The sequence below is a fragment of the Vespa crabro genome, chromosome 18 (genome assembly GCF_910589235.1).
Source record: "Vespa crabro chromosome 18, iyVesCrab1.2, whole genome shotgun sequence".
Taxonomy (NCBI): domain Eukaryota; kingdom Metazoa; phylum Arthropoda; class Insecta; order Hymenoptera; family Vespidae; genus Vespa; species Vespa crabro.
The window spans coordinates 5,047,667-5,062,452 of record NC_060972.1 but is presented as its reverse complement, the minus strand read 5'-3'; the positions used below and the strand labels follow the sequence as shown (position 1 = coordinate 5,062,452).

General features: G+C 41.1%; 2 protein-coding genes across 8 annotated transcripts in view; both read left to right on the top strand.

The window, feature by feature from the left end:
• LOC124430313 (glutamate receptor 1) overlaps positions 1-14,786 on the top strand; it is a 130,367-nt gene that overhangs the window by 93,363 nt on the left and 22,218 nt on the right. The gene's annotated exons all lie outside the window — the stretch shown is intronic.
• LOC124430314 (facilitated trehalose transporter Tret1-like) lies at positions 1,122-7,559 on the top strand. Its single transcript, XM_046976678.1, has 4 exons — positions 1,122-2,409; positions 5,283-5,551; positions 5,648-6,822; positions 7,300-7,559. Exons 1-4 carry the CDS (start codon positions 2,363-2,365, stop codon positions 7,447-7,449), a joined length of 1,641 nt encoding a protein of 546 aa, XP_046832634.1. The 5' UTR covers positions 1,122-2,362; the 3' UTR covers positions 7,450-7,559.

The window sequence follows — 14,786 nt, the reverse complement described above, 5'->3', positions numbered from 1 at the left end:
TGTCTTCCTTTTATTACCTACTACTATCCAGGCAGGTACCGAGTCGGGTCTCTGGTGGGCAACTTCCTTCCGGCGGATATCATAGCGAATCGGTATCTACGATCGCCCGTTTCTTCTGCTTCGGCCTTATACACGCACGGGCACTACTTAGTTACATAGAGGCGCAAACTAGAAACTCTTTTTAAGTAGAAAATACTCCAAAGCGTACGTTCTCCTTTTTGTACGTTTTTCCGTGCAAACGAAAGGAGAGAAAAAGAATCTAGGTTCGCGTCACTCGGTAAATAATAATTGAGAAATTCTCGTAGAAGCGAAGACAAAGCGCGACACCAATGTCAGGCACGTAAGCGGGGAAGGTCGAACGAATCTCGGGCGAGGCTTGAAACAAGGTTTTTCCTTTTACTTTCGTTATTCCTAGAGTAAAACGTAGAAGAGGTTACGTTGGCCGTTGCAACATAAGACGACGAGCCACGCTTTCCTTTTCCGTTGGCAAGCTCATAAATCTTCAAAGTTCCGTAAAATATTTCGATTGCTACTCGATGATATGATAAAAACCGATTTAACACGGGAGTTATCCTCTTACTCTTACGATCGAGAACATACTCGTGCGATCTTAATTGTTGGCGCATTCTCTTTTTAACAAAATTCACATATCTGATTCGTCGAAGAAAACGAACGAGTCGATGGAAATGTACAAATATTAGACGTTTCCTTATAATCTCGTTGAAAAATTTTCTATGTCTAATGAGACATTCCCTATCTTTCGAATATTATTGGTCCATCGCGCACGAAGGAAAGTCATAGTAACGTTCGATCGGTTGGATTTTAATTGCCGAATATTAATACGCTATGAGAAGCTTAAGAAGTTTCTTCTTTGTTTCGACGCATTCACGTAGATTCAACCATTTTCCATTTATTATTATCCATTTCGTATCGAATAAGTTTATCTTTTTATTATTTTCATTGGCTCGGCTATTAGCATCGCGTCTTACGTGACTATTGCTCAATAAATATAAAAGCGTTAAAGTGACCGTAGAGACAGATAGTTAATTGTAAGGAAAACGTCCTCGAAACTCGTGACCTTTCACTTTGCAACGAATATCTCTTTACGTTGGAACGCTGAAATATCATTGAAAGATCATTGAAATATTTATATACATATTTGATTCTTTCGCGAACGTTAGTCTCCAGAGGATACGTCTCTTTTACGCTTCACCGTGCTTCGGTGAAGATCGAAATAATTGTTATTATACGCGACCGTTGTATCGCGCGAAAACAGAGTGCGTCATGACAGCAGGCGAGATGAGTTTTTCCCGTCATTTTTCCTGTTTCGCTTCTACAATAAAAGGTTTTTCGAAATGCTCCTAATATCGTGAAGTTAGGCAGTGATCTTTCTCCTCGGGAGAATCCCATTCGGGGAACATTGACCGGAACGTTGTCGGAAAGGTTCAAGGACAGATCGATTCCGCTTCCCGTCTCGAAACGAACGAACACGTTTCGCTTCGAGATCTTACAGAAGCATCGTGACCGTATAAGTGATTCGAAGCTGAGCCCGTTGATTGATGTTGCAAGACCGAATTAACGATCCTACGAAAAGTAAGAATGAAACTTTCGAAGACTTGCTAGATGTACATTGACATCTAGCAAGGACGAAGTCGATCCAGTTCCAACGAAATCTTTATCGAAAAGTATTAAATGACTCACGATCAGAACGATCTATATTTAACGGATCGGTGATGACGTTGCGTAAAGTATTGTCGATATGACTAACTTGCATTATATCGCGGGAGGGAAAAGAAGAGAGAAAAGAACGAAGGAGATTTCCGCGCCGAAAGGAATATGGGCCGTGGTACGAGGAATGGCCATTCAAGGTCATAGTGGAACGTATTGAATTCGAGCGGCAGTCGAACAAGTCGGTGGACTTGACGAGTCGGTTTATTTCGGCGAATCGAAAGAATTCCAGGTTGTATCGATCTTGGATGTTAACGGAGAGGATGACGTTCTTCGTTATTTCGAAGAAAATCTACAGGAAAATAATCAACGTTTGAAAATGATGGCTTTGGTACGCGGAGTCGACCGGTGTGGCGCCAACCAAGAAGAGGGGATTCCAATAAAAATACGTGTAACTCGCACGCGTTCCTGAAGTGGGCAGAACGCGTTCGGCAGCTCGCAGTTTCCTTTACGTGTCTCGTCCGATAATGACATCGACGACGATATCGAGGTATCGCGCGAATAGCGTCCTGACACGTTCATTTGCATTCACCTTCGATTTTTAATAATTGCCACGAGTGTTTGTGTACTGTTATAAACTCTAATTATAAAACTGACGTTTGTTACTTGACCTTTTGTCAAAGAGAGGATCATCATGGAAGGAAGTTCGGAAGATGCTCGCTTCGTCAAAACCTTTCAAAGGTGCTTTTTCTTCTTCTTTATTTATTTCTTTTTGTTTCTTCTTTTTCCTTTTTTTCTTTTTTTTTCTTTTTTTTTTTCTTTTTTTTTCTTTTTCCTTCTTTTTCCCGACAATTCGATCCGTTGTCGCGTACGAGAACTAACGTAAGCCGTTTACGAAGCGAACCGTTCATATCAACGGATTCTTGAACTTGATCGTACGAAATGGAAAGATCGATCTATCCCATTGAATTTGAAATTGTATACTTTTTCTTTACTCCTTGGCGACGGTCAATAATTAATCTTTCCTCTGACGTGTCAAAGTTCGAGGGACGAGAATCGTCAAAGGGATTGGCGAGGTTTATCTCGTACAATGCGAGAATGCACGACCGACTGGCGTCCATCAAGAGATCGACATCTGCTCGACAATAATCCCCTCGGATAGCTCGGTCGTAAGCTTCCCAAATAAAGTCTATCGATGTCATCGAGCGACGGCATTTCATTTTGCGTACTCGCAAATAATCTTGCACACTCATTTTGTACGCATTCGAAATTCGCTAGATAGGAAAAGTCATATTTTACGTAACTCCGTTATACTTAATTTCTATTTCATTCGACGATTGAAATTTCAAAGTAATAACGTTTTCCGTACACAAAAAAAAAAAAACTCAATTAAAATTGTAATAGCGTTCGGTGGACCATGAATAATGCACCAAGAATCAAGTGCACGCTTCGTTTGATCGGATATTAAGAATTCTATATATACGTAAGATGTAAGTAAACCTATAGATGTATCAACCAAGGATATATCAACCAAGAGAAGGTGATAAATGCGTGATAAACTAAGGGTCTGAAGGTATGCGATTTTATGCACAGTAGGTTGACTCTCGTTGTCAAGAGATCGCAGCCTTTCCGAATGATTACTTTTCTTTTCGCTCAATTTCCCGTCGGCACTTAAGAAAAGACCGATGACTCTGCGCCCTTAAGAGGAGAATAAAGATAAAATCAAGTCTGACATTAGGGCTTTTCGATATTAGCGAAATGAATTCGTTTATGTAGAATATTCGGGGCGATCGTTCGAGGCGTCGCGTCGATGGGTCTTATAAAAATGCAAAAGTGAGTGTGTTATCGAATCGATGTGCGAGATACGATGCAGCATGACGAAGAATCTCGATCCGATTAACGTGCATCGACCTCGTAATCGTCTTCGATACAACGTTCCATCTTTCTTATCGACAAAAATTTATCACCGTCAATCGTTAGAAATACGATTCAATTCGCTCATGAAGAATGGCATAATTGGTCTGTCGTTTTTTCAAGTAATATTCAAACGTTGTATAAAATTCTACAAGAAGAAGATGTTTATCCTTATCATTCTAGATAAAATTCAATAGCGTCTCGTTATCATATACCTTCACGCGTACACGTTTTCTTATACAGTTAGACGTTCTCCACGCTTATCCGCAGTTAGTAAAAACTCGACGATCAGTGCGCTTTCTACGGCCTTCGACGAAACAGCTCTTTATCTGTCGCCAGTAGATTCCGATCCTTCTTTAATTAATCCAAAGATTTATTTGACAATCGATCGGTTAATTTGAAATTTGGACCTTTTGAGAGAGAAGAAAATCGAGAATATTATAAAAGCCGTTTGAATTACTAATAAATATAAGGAAGAAGGAAAATATTATGTCGTGATTTGTATTTGTCGCGGAAAAAGAAAATAAAAAAATAGCGTCACGTAGTTTGCATTTGCGATGCGAGAAAAATCAGTAAATATAGAATACTCGGAGTCATCGAGGCACATAAATCCGAGTTAAGGAACGCACGTTTCGGTTCCGTTTTCCTAATAACCAGTGCATTGTATCGTTAGCCGCGCGTAAATTGCGCCGTCTCGAGAGACGCGTGTAAAGGAGAAGTAGGGATGCGCGTTGCGTATCACCCGGCCTTTTCTCTCTTTCTCTCTCTCTCTCTCTCTCTCTCTCGTTCACATAGTAGCAGACAGACAGACGCACACTCACGAACATTGGCATCTTTCGAAAGATCGCAGACTCGGGCCCTCGCGGCTGCTATGCGTGCACAGAGAGAGAGAGAGAGAGAGAGAGAGAGAGGGAGAGAGAGAGAGAGAGAGGCGTTTACATATACGTGAAACCGTATCGCATTCAGCTTCCTCCACCTGCTAGGAGATACGTGGCGTGGAATCGAGTTAGGATCCTAGTTGGCTCATCTCCCGTAATTTCTCTCGCTCGCTCGCTCGCTCGCTCTGTCGCTATCTCCCACAAACGTTCCAAGAGTCGAAACGCAAATTCGTACGCGGAATACTCGTGGCACGCATAACGAATAATTTCACTCGTCGACGGTTCTTTCCCCCCTACTTAGGTGTATTAACGTGTATATGCGTATAACGTATTCGTAAGGCGCCCGTAAATACGATTAATCGTGGAAAATGAGGAAAATGCATTAAAGCCAAATGCATTCGCTCTTTTGATTCATTGACTAATTTCGGACGTTCGGTCTTTAATCAACGAAATAACGACAATGGCGTTAATGTTTCTTTAACGATGATTAGAAATAGATATTAGTTACCGAATGATGGAAAGAATTTGGTCGCGCCCCGACATATCGATAGATCATCAATAATCGTCAAAAGTTAAGTTAATTAGGCACTTTGTAAAAATTGTCGTTTAACGTTTCTTCGATTAGATTTCACGAGGAACGATGAAACGTGAGACGTTTAAGGCAATTAAGTTCGTTACCAGGAGAAACTCGGCGTGTAAATAAAAAGCGCGATAATCTCTTTTATATAATGTTAGATGTCGAGACTAGAGAAGAGCTAGACACGCATCTGTGTGCGAATATCAATGATATTCGTCGTTTTAACTCATTCGATTCTTCTTTAGACTACGTACGTACAAATTACCGTCAGCGAAGAAACGGTATTGTTTCGAAAGGAAAACGAGAGAAGCCAAAGAGGAGGAGGAGGAGGACGCTTCGCGATGTTTTCTTAATAGCGAAAAAGTGGTCAGGGTCATCGGGGTGACGCCGGATAAGACGGCAAGTGGAATCCAACAGGAAATATCGATAACCAACGAATCTCCTCTCGAGGTATCACCGAGAAAGGGAATAATGGACGGCGAGATCCGTCGACAAGCATTGATCGGCTTCGTATGTGAGTAGACCCTACGAATTGTTTGAATCGATCGAACGGAGAGAGAAAACGGCAGATCCTCCAAAGGATTCTATTGATTCTTCTGACATTCCTCAGGTAATCTCCTGGTCATCGACAGCGGACTCCAAGAAGGCTGGAGTACGCCGACCATTCCAAAGTTCACCAGCAAGGAGGATCCTCTACGCGTGAATAGCGATCAAATCGCTTGGATCGTCAATTTGATGTACGTCGGCGTTGGAATCGGTTCCACGATGCCGTTCCTTCTGATGAATCGTATAGGTCGTAAGAAAACCTTACTCCTAGCCGCACTACCCAAAATCATTAGTTGGATTCTGATTGGTGTTGCGACCGATCGAGCTACCATCTTCTGCGGTAGAATACTCGCCGGCATTGGCTGCGGCATTTCCTATTCGGTATTGCCGATCTATTTCGGCGAGATCAGTAGCAAACGTACTCGTGGTCTCTTAGGTACGATGATGGCGGTTAATTTGAACGTCGGAGTGCTATTGGTATGTTCGATCGGTCTCTGGATTTCTCGATTCACAATGGCCATGATAGCCGTGTGCGTGCCAATCTTGTTCCTGGTAACTTTCGCCTGGTTACCCGAGAGTTCGGTCTTTCTCACGCGACGTAACGAGCTCAGCTTGGCGGAGAAGACATTGCGATGGGCCCTGGGAAAGGAGAACATCGACGAGGAACTCGAGGAGATCAAAAGAACGTTAACCATGGAAGATTCTTCGAAAAAATTGAATTTCCTCGAGACCATCAAAGAGATGTACAAGAACAAAGAGAACGTTCGAGCCTTCGGTATAATCTTAATTCTATACAGTGCTTTGACGCTCACGGGCGGCGCGCCGATATTGGCTTATCAATCGGACATCTTCGAGAAAGCGAACTTTGAGGTATCGGCGAATTTGAGCATTATCGTGACTGGTTGTGCCATCGTCATAGCTGGCACCACTTGCGTCTTCTTAGTTCGCCTCACCGGAAAGAGAGTGTTGCTTTTCATCTCTGCGCCAACCTGTTTGTTCGCTCTTATCATTTTAGCTATCTTCTTCACTCTTCTCTCGGCGGGTTACGATGTCTCCAAGTTCAACTGGATACCCTCGGTATTCATCATGATTTATGTTCTTGGTTATGGATTAGCACTGAATCCAATGCCGCTCGCTTACCTCGGCGAAATATTTCCTTTCGAAATGAAAAGAGCTGCCGCGATATTTACCTCGCTCTATTACGCTGGAACAACCACGGTGATGATCAAGTACTATCAGGTATGTACTCTTATAGGCGATTTTATTTGATTATGATGAATCATGGGAATAAGGTTCGCAAATCGGGGATGCTTTTATCTTTGCTCTTGGCTCGACGGCGATAAAGGATAATGCGCTCGTCGTTATGAGCGCTTGGAAAGGCTCGCGTTTAGGCAGATTTTCCACGTCTTGGGAACTCCTTTTAAAAAACGCTCAACGCGCTAACGTAATATCAATTAAAGTATATAATAGGATACACACGCTATATTTGCCTCCTTAACGCGTACACACGTATTTGCTTCCTTTAACGAATCGTATCAGTTGCGTTAACCTGTGCCTTGCCGAATATTAACGCTACGCTACTAACGGATACACGCGTACATTACACGTGCAATGCCGCTTCGTGGAATAACAGTAAGGGTTTAATTATTTTAGAATGAATGAAGAACAACAAAGCGTAATCGGACATGTCCACTTTTGTGTTTATAAAATTCTTAGGTCACGCAAGATTTATACGGTACGCACGTACCCATTTGGACTTATACCGTGATAACTATGATTTTATGGATTCTGATTTATTTCTTCGTGCCCGAGACGGAGGGAAAAACATTGGAGGAGATACTATTGGAACTGAAGAATAAGAAATAACGTATCGCCGAGTCAAATCGTGGAATCGATTTCTCAAAGTCTCGATGTTTCTGATCGTACATGTACATAAGTGTAATAAAGGTATATCGTAAACAAATCGAATATAAAAATTCGAGGCATTCTATGAAATGGAACATTCTTCCGATTGACATATAAAAATAAGGATAATTATGTAATAATGGCGAAATCAGAAAAACAGAACGAAAAACAACACTTGGTAGTATCGACATCTGGGTAGTTCGCGGCATCAAGCTTTTCCGTGATACAATTAGATACGATTATAAGTACGATGGAATTAGGCTCGAATCGGCTAATTGTCTGATTATTTGGCATAGAGTGATATTACTCATCGTATCAGAATCGATTTTATTCCAATCGCAAATTAATTTGGCCACTACTCTTTTAGAATCGCTAATCGAGTCTAACGTCTCGCTTTTGTCCAAAAATAATTGAAATTCTTCCCCATTGCTCTTGATCCCTCCTCACTTTTATCTTCCTCCGATAAATTAGCGTTTATTCAAGTCGCACGAATCAATAAGGTAAGTGAGAAAATGAATAGGTATGTTAGTCATGTACGAATCATAAAAAATCGTCATCGCCGATAGACTCGGGTCTATCGCTATAATTGATATAATAATTGAAAACGATATATTGCGTTGCTTATGTATCAAATTCTTATGTTCCGTCGATCCTCAACGAGTGATAGGTACCTATAGGTAAAAACCCATTATACCACGCGTTCGCAGATGTTTCGAATATAAAGTAATCCGCATTCGTTTTACCATCTAGAACACTTTCATGAATTACCATAAACGTTTTCGACTAAAGCATCTCGTAGAAACGTCGCGCGAGTGATCGCGTGCGCTCGTGAGTTACATACGAGTACGTAAATAAAGACGCGTTGGCGCGGCAAGGTGCACTCAACCTACGACAAGATCAAGATTGATAGACTACGAGTTGCAACATGTACGAAGCATCCACTTAGCGGTGCATTATCCGAATGAGAACGTCTACGGCCTGAGTCTTAGCTAATGCAACGCCTGCAATCCGAGTAATGGCAACCACTTATCTACGAAGGAACAACGAGTAACCCGTGTTAATCGTCAATTTAAAGTCGGCGCGTTTGCGATCCGCAACGCAAACTCGAATCTTTGCCGGAAATCAGACGATCTTAATTATTTCTAATCTTTTATTATCTTTCTTTAGAATCTTATGAAGGAAAATGCGAAATTTTGGTAATGACAAGAAATTTTTACTGTAGCGTTCTTTTATTTTCTCTCTCTCTCTCTCTCTCTTCCTCCCTCTATCGAAACTGGACTAATCTGGAAAATATCTTGATCCATTGATACTCGATAAAAGGTAGATCGAAAGAAATAAGCGATGCATTTCTTTTGGAATCTCTCTCACAAAGATTAGCGAAAGAGAAGCTGTAAATCAACTCCTATTTTAAATATAATACGCATCTTAAGTAAATCCCTTTAAACTATCGATAATTTCGAGGTGAATAAATAATGAATACGCTTGATTAGCCGAAAGTGATTTGAAGAAATTTTTGATTCTTCCTCAGTGTTCATAAATAAATATTTACAAAATCAATACCGAAAACCACTTTGTGCGTAAACGAATGTTTCATTATTTTTGTGGCGAGTGGTACACGCGTTGTTGAATCTTGGGTGCTCGCAAGGGAACTATTTGCCGTCTGCTTGTTAGACTACCATTCCGGCCGCTACATTATTCACCGTGGTCGTGTAATTAGGAAGCCGGAGACAAGTATATCAGCGCGTGTGTCTCGCCGAGATCTTACGTATGTTTATATGCAAGAGCTCTCTCTCTCTCTCTCTCTCTCTCTCTCTCTGTATACTGTGTTTACGTGCTTTTCTTGCATGCAACGTGCTAACTCGATAAACTATTATTCGTTGTAACACGTGTAATATATGTATTACAGAATTATGAGATATACCTATAAAGAAAAGGTAGATAAATTTTACGATTCGACGACAAAACGATCGACCGAGAAAATTCCATCGATGATTAATTAAATAACATCCAAGTACTGACAATTATCATACTTTGATGAAATAGACGATGCATCTGGCAAGCTTACGCGATAAGTTTTATTTCGTTGAAATGTGTATGTTTAAATTACAAAAACAAAAAGTTGCGATTTCGAGAGAAACGAACAAGAGTATTGTATCTATCGCAAACTATTCCAAACATTTTGAGCGTTTTCAATGTTTTCGTTTTCAATGTTTTTCTTTTTTTATGTTTGCGTCCGATGTACTCTTCATAACAAGTAAACGAAACGAGCCGTTTGCGCGCATTTTTCAAAGAGAGAGGGAGAAAGGTAGAAAAAAGTAGATGAAAGGTCTCGGCCTCTAGACGCGTAGCACACACCGATAATGAATTACCCACTGTTGCAGATCAAATAGTCTCCGCAAAGGTGTTCACGCTGGTTTGGATCGCGTGTGTGACTAAAAAGGTAGTCGACCTCCTCCCGCCCCTTTCTCTCTCCTTGTCTCTTTGCGGATCAGAGATTTTCTCTGTCGGTGATCGGTGTGTCGGCTCGACAGAAAGATTTTAGATCGATCCGGCTTGTCTGGCTTTTACGCGAGCGCGTCATCGAAGCCCCGACGACGGCAAGAACGCTTCGTTGCGAAATTTTCATCGAATTATCTGCTAGCTCGTTACATCTTTCGCGTATGATTTATTAAAGCGTAAAGTAATTTCAGTCTTTGAGGATGAAAAAAATCTGGTGTCGCGTTGACGTACCGAGTCGGACAATAGGTTTACACGATGACAAAGGTAATGTAAATAAAATATGCACAAATGAACGCGATATGAAAGATCCTTTTTCATTTTTCTTTTCGTCTACACATTCCAATTAGTTTTAATTCAATGGCATATTCCTTTCGAACGTGACATTTTTCTTTTGTAAGGGAAAGCGGCTCCATAAGGATGGTAACGTTAAATCAACCTCGAGATTGCCTTTTATCGTCCGTTTGATCTTGGATTTTTCTCGGTCGCGAAATATTCACTCGATGGAAATGGCTGCTATTGCAGTTTCGTGCCTTTGGAAAGGAGCGAAGATTTAAAGGGCAACGTCGACGATGGTAATAACTTAACATGTATCGGCATTCGAATAGACTCAATACTTTCCTTTGTCGGCGAAGCGATACTGTTCTTTGTGTAGTAACTTGCTGTACATTGTACAGTTATTGCCCATTGTTCTTTAGCGATCGACCACGGTTATTTCTATTGAAAATAATAAAGTCTTTTCAATATTACATTCTATCGTAATACGCTGACAATGGGAGTAATCGTTAAATTGAAATTGAAGCTAGTTGATCTCAGTCACGTCGGCGGAAGGTAATCAAGCAGTAAGCCAACGAGGACGGAGAAACGACACGGTGGGTTTTTAACCTCGCTAATTAAGGGACAACGGGAGACAACAAAGAAGAGAGAGAGGATGAGTATATAGAAAAGGGTGAAGAAGGAAGATGCGTCTCGGCTACGTGTCTAGTCCGTGACCCTTCGCCGTCGGACGTGCTCGATGTGCTCTTGCACGATTTGCTAGTCCCTCCTAATGTCTAACGTCGTTCGTGCGCGTGCACAAAACTCGAAGACACATTTTGCCTAGTTCGTTCGAGATAAGGAATTTTCTAAGTTCTACGTATTTTCAATATTAAAGGAATGTTTTACCTAAGAATAAGACAAGGATAAAACACTTTATTGTCTTTCATTCGTCGAATCGGATACGTATTATTACGACGTAATTTGTCTTCGATGAGATAACATCGGTCGGCCGAACGGACCCGTTCTGACAATGACACGGTGAATGTAGCTAGCCGGATGAAGAATTTCTATCTTTGACCGACCTGCCGAAATCCGACAATTCCTTCGAATGTAATGAGACGAAATACAATGAGACCTACGACAAAATTCTTTCGTAATAAATAAAAGGTAAAAAAATTCTCGACAATTTTCCTTCGATATGTATTATAAATAAATAAATAAAAAAATAAATAAACGATAGAACAAAAACCTACCGATTATTTTTTATCCAATTCGACAAACGTCGAAACGTTGTTGACATCGACGGTTATAAAAATGTGATCCATCCGATCGAAAAATTGAGAGGACGACAGACGGAAAAGCAATGATGGAAAAAATTCGAACGGGAATGTTTTCAACTGGTTTAATGAAACAAAGCGGCTCCGTGAATATTTTTCCTTTTCGTTCTATAACCATGCATGGATATAGGTGCAAATACATCTACGCATATAGATACGTCTATACATTTCCACTGCCCCTGCTCGTAATGGATCTTTCGATCCATTTCCATGGTGCGATAGGCGCAAGTGGCAATACAACGACGAAAAGCAAACAAAACGAGAACGCGAGCGCACTATGAGTTGGTCGAAAATATTCCACCACAGGAATCGATGTCCTCTTGGTTCTAGTCGATAGGTTGCGTATAATATATACGGATACATAGGTGTAGTAGTCGGCTACGAGCTTTTCCGAAATTCGAGCTAATGAAAAAAGCTTTCGCGGATTCTATTTCGAGTAGCCTGAGAAAGTGTTCCCGGAGATCGATCGAACGAGCTACCATGAGTGGACTTTAAAATCAAAGAGAGAGAGAGAGAGAGAGAGTAATCTGTCTCTCGGGGAGCCCTTCATTTCGGTCTTCCCCTTTCTCTCTCGTTTGCTCCCCGTGAAACAATGCGCCGCGATATGTCACGCGTACCGAAGTGTTCTCGACGTGCCCATTAATTGGAATTCGAACGCACATAAACATCTCTCCCGCGTTGCTCGTTATCGCCAGCTAGATGCACCTTCCATACGGAAGGATTGGAAAGATGGAAAAAGAAAGGAAAAGAGAGCAGAATTTAACTATATCTTTCTTTAATTGAAATAAAAAAAGAAATTAAGAATTTGTTAATTATGTAAACGGATAAACGTAAATACACACTATTTGCCTCATAAATTCTTTATTATTTACTTGGACTTTGATTCCGAGAAGTTCTTCTAATAGGAATAGGAATGTCATTCGTACGTGTAGCTATTTAATGATTTCTAATAGTCGGTTAATCGGTATATCGAGTAATCTGTTTCATGGATTTCTCGAGATCGTCCGGAATTACGATTTATTGACAGACTGATCTTTGAATGACACAAATTGAGCATGTAGTGAATTAGAAGAGGAAGAGAGAAGTCGATTGCAAACTGTAGGGAGGGAGGGAGAGAGAGAGAGAGAGAGAGAGAGAGAGAGAGAGAACAAGAGGAAGGGAATACGGCCGAGGTAATGGAAATTACTGGCAGAATACGTGGCGTCCGTGCCGATACCTATTCCGGATATTCGATGATTATACGCCTCGTGTATACGGATATACGTGAATATACAGATCTATATCCATACATAGCTACTATATGCACGGAAGATTCTCCTAACCATTGACATAGTACTTTGCCAATTTTCGACTAACTTTCGAGAATCGATCCAGTTCCATTCTTCGACTTTTCCTTTCTGATACACAACACCGTTGGAACTCTTAGATCCATTTTAGATGTAACGGCATCTTTACGAGTATTCCGAGAAAATATTCGAGTAGATCCAATCTTCGATGATCGCGGAATTGTCTCGAAGAAGAGAAAATCGATTAAAAAATTTTCTCACGTCATTAAGTGTCCACGTCACTACTAATAATATTGTGCTACCTCGCGCAATTATCTTCGGTTCTTGGTTTTTTTTTTTTTTTTTTTTAGCGAAAAGCTTCACTACCACCACAAATTTTACTCCGTTTGTGCGATCGCCAGGTCAGTGTTCGACCATTAATTAGGCACGATCCACGATCGCACGAAAGAAAGCGTTACGTTAATTAGTCGAATAACGTTATCGAAATAACGCCTCTTCGATCGTCTCTTTCTTAAAGTATTTTTATCGTCAATTCTTGGATTCGATATGGTCGACGAGGTCAAAGAAAGCTTTCAACGAGTATCCCTCTCGAATTCGAAATATCGATAATTAGCTTTTTCATCTATTTTAATGCACGGCCAACGAGCATGTCAATGTGCGTAGAGACAAATGGACGGTTCGAATAACTTGGCTCGTAATAAGTGCGTTCGAACGGCACCCATTGTCCAGTCCAGTCTAATCGGAATAACGTTCGTGCGTTCGTCGATAAGTGACAATAAAATCAATCGAAACCAGAGTATCCTCCTTAGTGTGTGAGACAAATACGAAGGGATATCTTCGTTGGATACTTTACGATCGTAAAGATAAATTTCTTGCTCGATTTTTCGAAGAACCGTTTACGAAGCATTTCAACTTTCAAGTCAGACTTACTATTGTTGGTTTGACTTTTGATTGAAAAAAGAATTGGAGCGTGTAGACGATGTTGTCCGCTTTTATCGATTCTTTCACGTAGAAAAAGTAGCGTTAAACATAGTTCCTCGCTGCTGCTCCTCGCAATAGATAGGTAAGGCAACACTTGGAACTAGTTCGTGCTCATTTATGATCGATTCTACAGTTTCATATTTATTCGATGTTAAATCATTTACCAAGATGAGAATTGCACCCATCGTGCCAATGTAAATTTACGTGATATTCGCGAGCGCTCATTATGCTCTAGCAAGGGATCTCGATCGTTGGACGAGAGGTAGGTATAGTATAACTGGTAACGATAGTTCCTTCCGCGTTTAGAATTAATCATCGTTAATAGAGCGTGTTGACCGGGTGCATACATTTTGTAGGTGGTATAATGGTCACGTGCCAGGGAATTGAAACAGTGGATTGGCGTGGATTTCCGTGCCAACCGTTTTCAGGGCTCGGACAGCGCGAGCAGGTTTAAATCCTGTTAAGCCTGAGTTAAACGCCGTCATACCACCCTACCATTGTCCCATCGCGTACGTTCGGTCTCTCCGACTCTTCTCCAACCCCCCGCCCCTTCTCATCGTGGTACACATCTAGTCGCTAGCTAAGGTAAATAGAATATTTCTCGTTGCGATACGTTTCCGCTTTCGTCCGCGGAAATTACAATTTCCCTCGAGATCTTCCTTTTTGTCCACGATAGCGTCGAGCGTTTTAACGGTACGATATATCTTATAGGATTAATCAGTTTTAAGCCAAGCACGAAATGTGAAAAGGAAGGAGAAACGAAGCCGATGTCACGTCGATCGATACATAATAAACTCTCATCCGATTCTTGTCTCGACCGAATGCTGTCGTTACTTAGAAATTTACGTTCTTGCTGAAAGATATTTTTATCCGTACCCGTATTACGTTGGCCACTTATCTTTCCAAGGCTAATCCAGGATGAACGCGAGCGCACGTGTGA

Excerpts from the sequence above, each read along its gene's own strand:
- LOC124430314 (XM_046976678.1), top strand. The coding sequence starts at position 2,363 with ATGGAAGGAAGTTCGGAAGATGCTCGCTTCGTCAAAACCTTTCAAAG. Across the intron at positions 2,410-5,282 it reads TTCGTCAAAACCTTTCAAAG|ACTACGTACGTACAAATTAC; the intron begins GTGCTTTTTCTT and ends ATTCTTCTTTAG. Across the intron at positions 5,552-5,647 it reads AGCATTGATCGGCTTCGTAT|GTAATCTCCTGGTCATCGAC; the intron begins GTGAGTAGACCC and ends GACATTCCTCAG.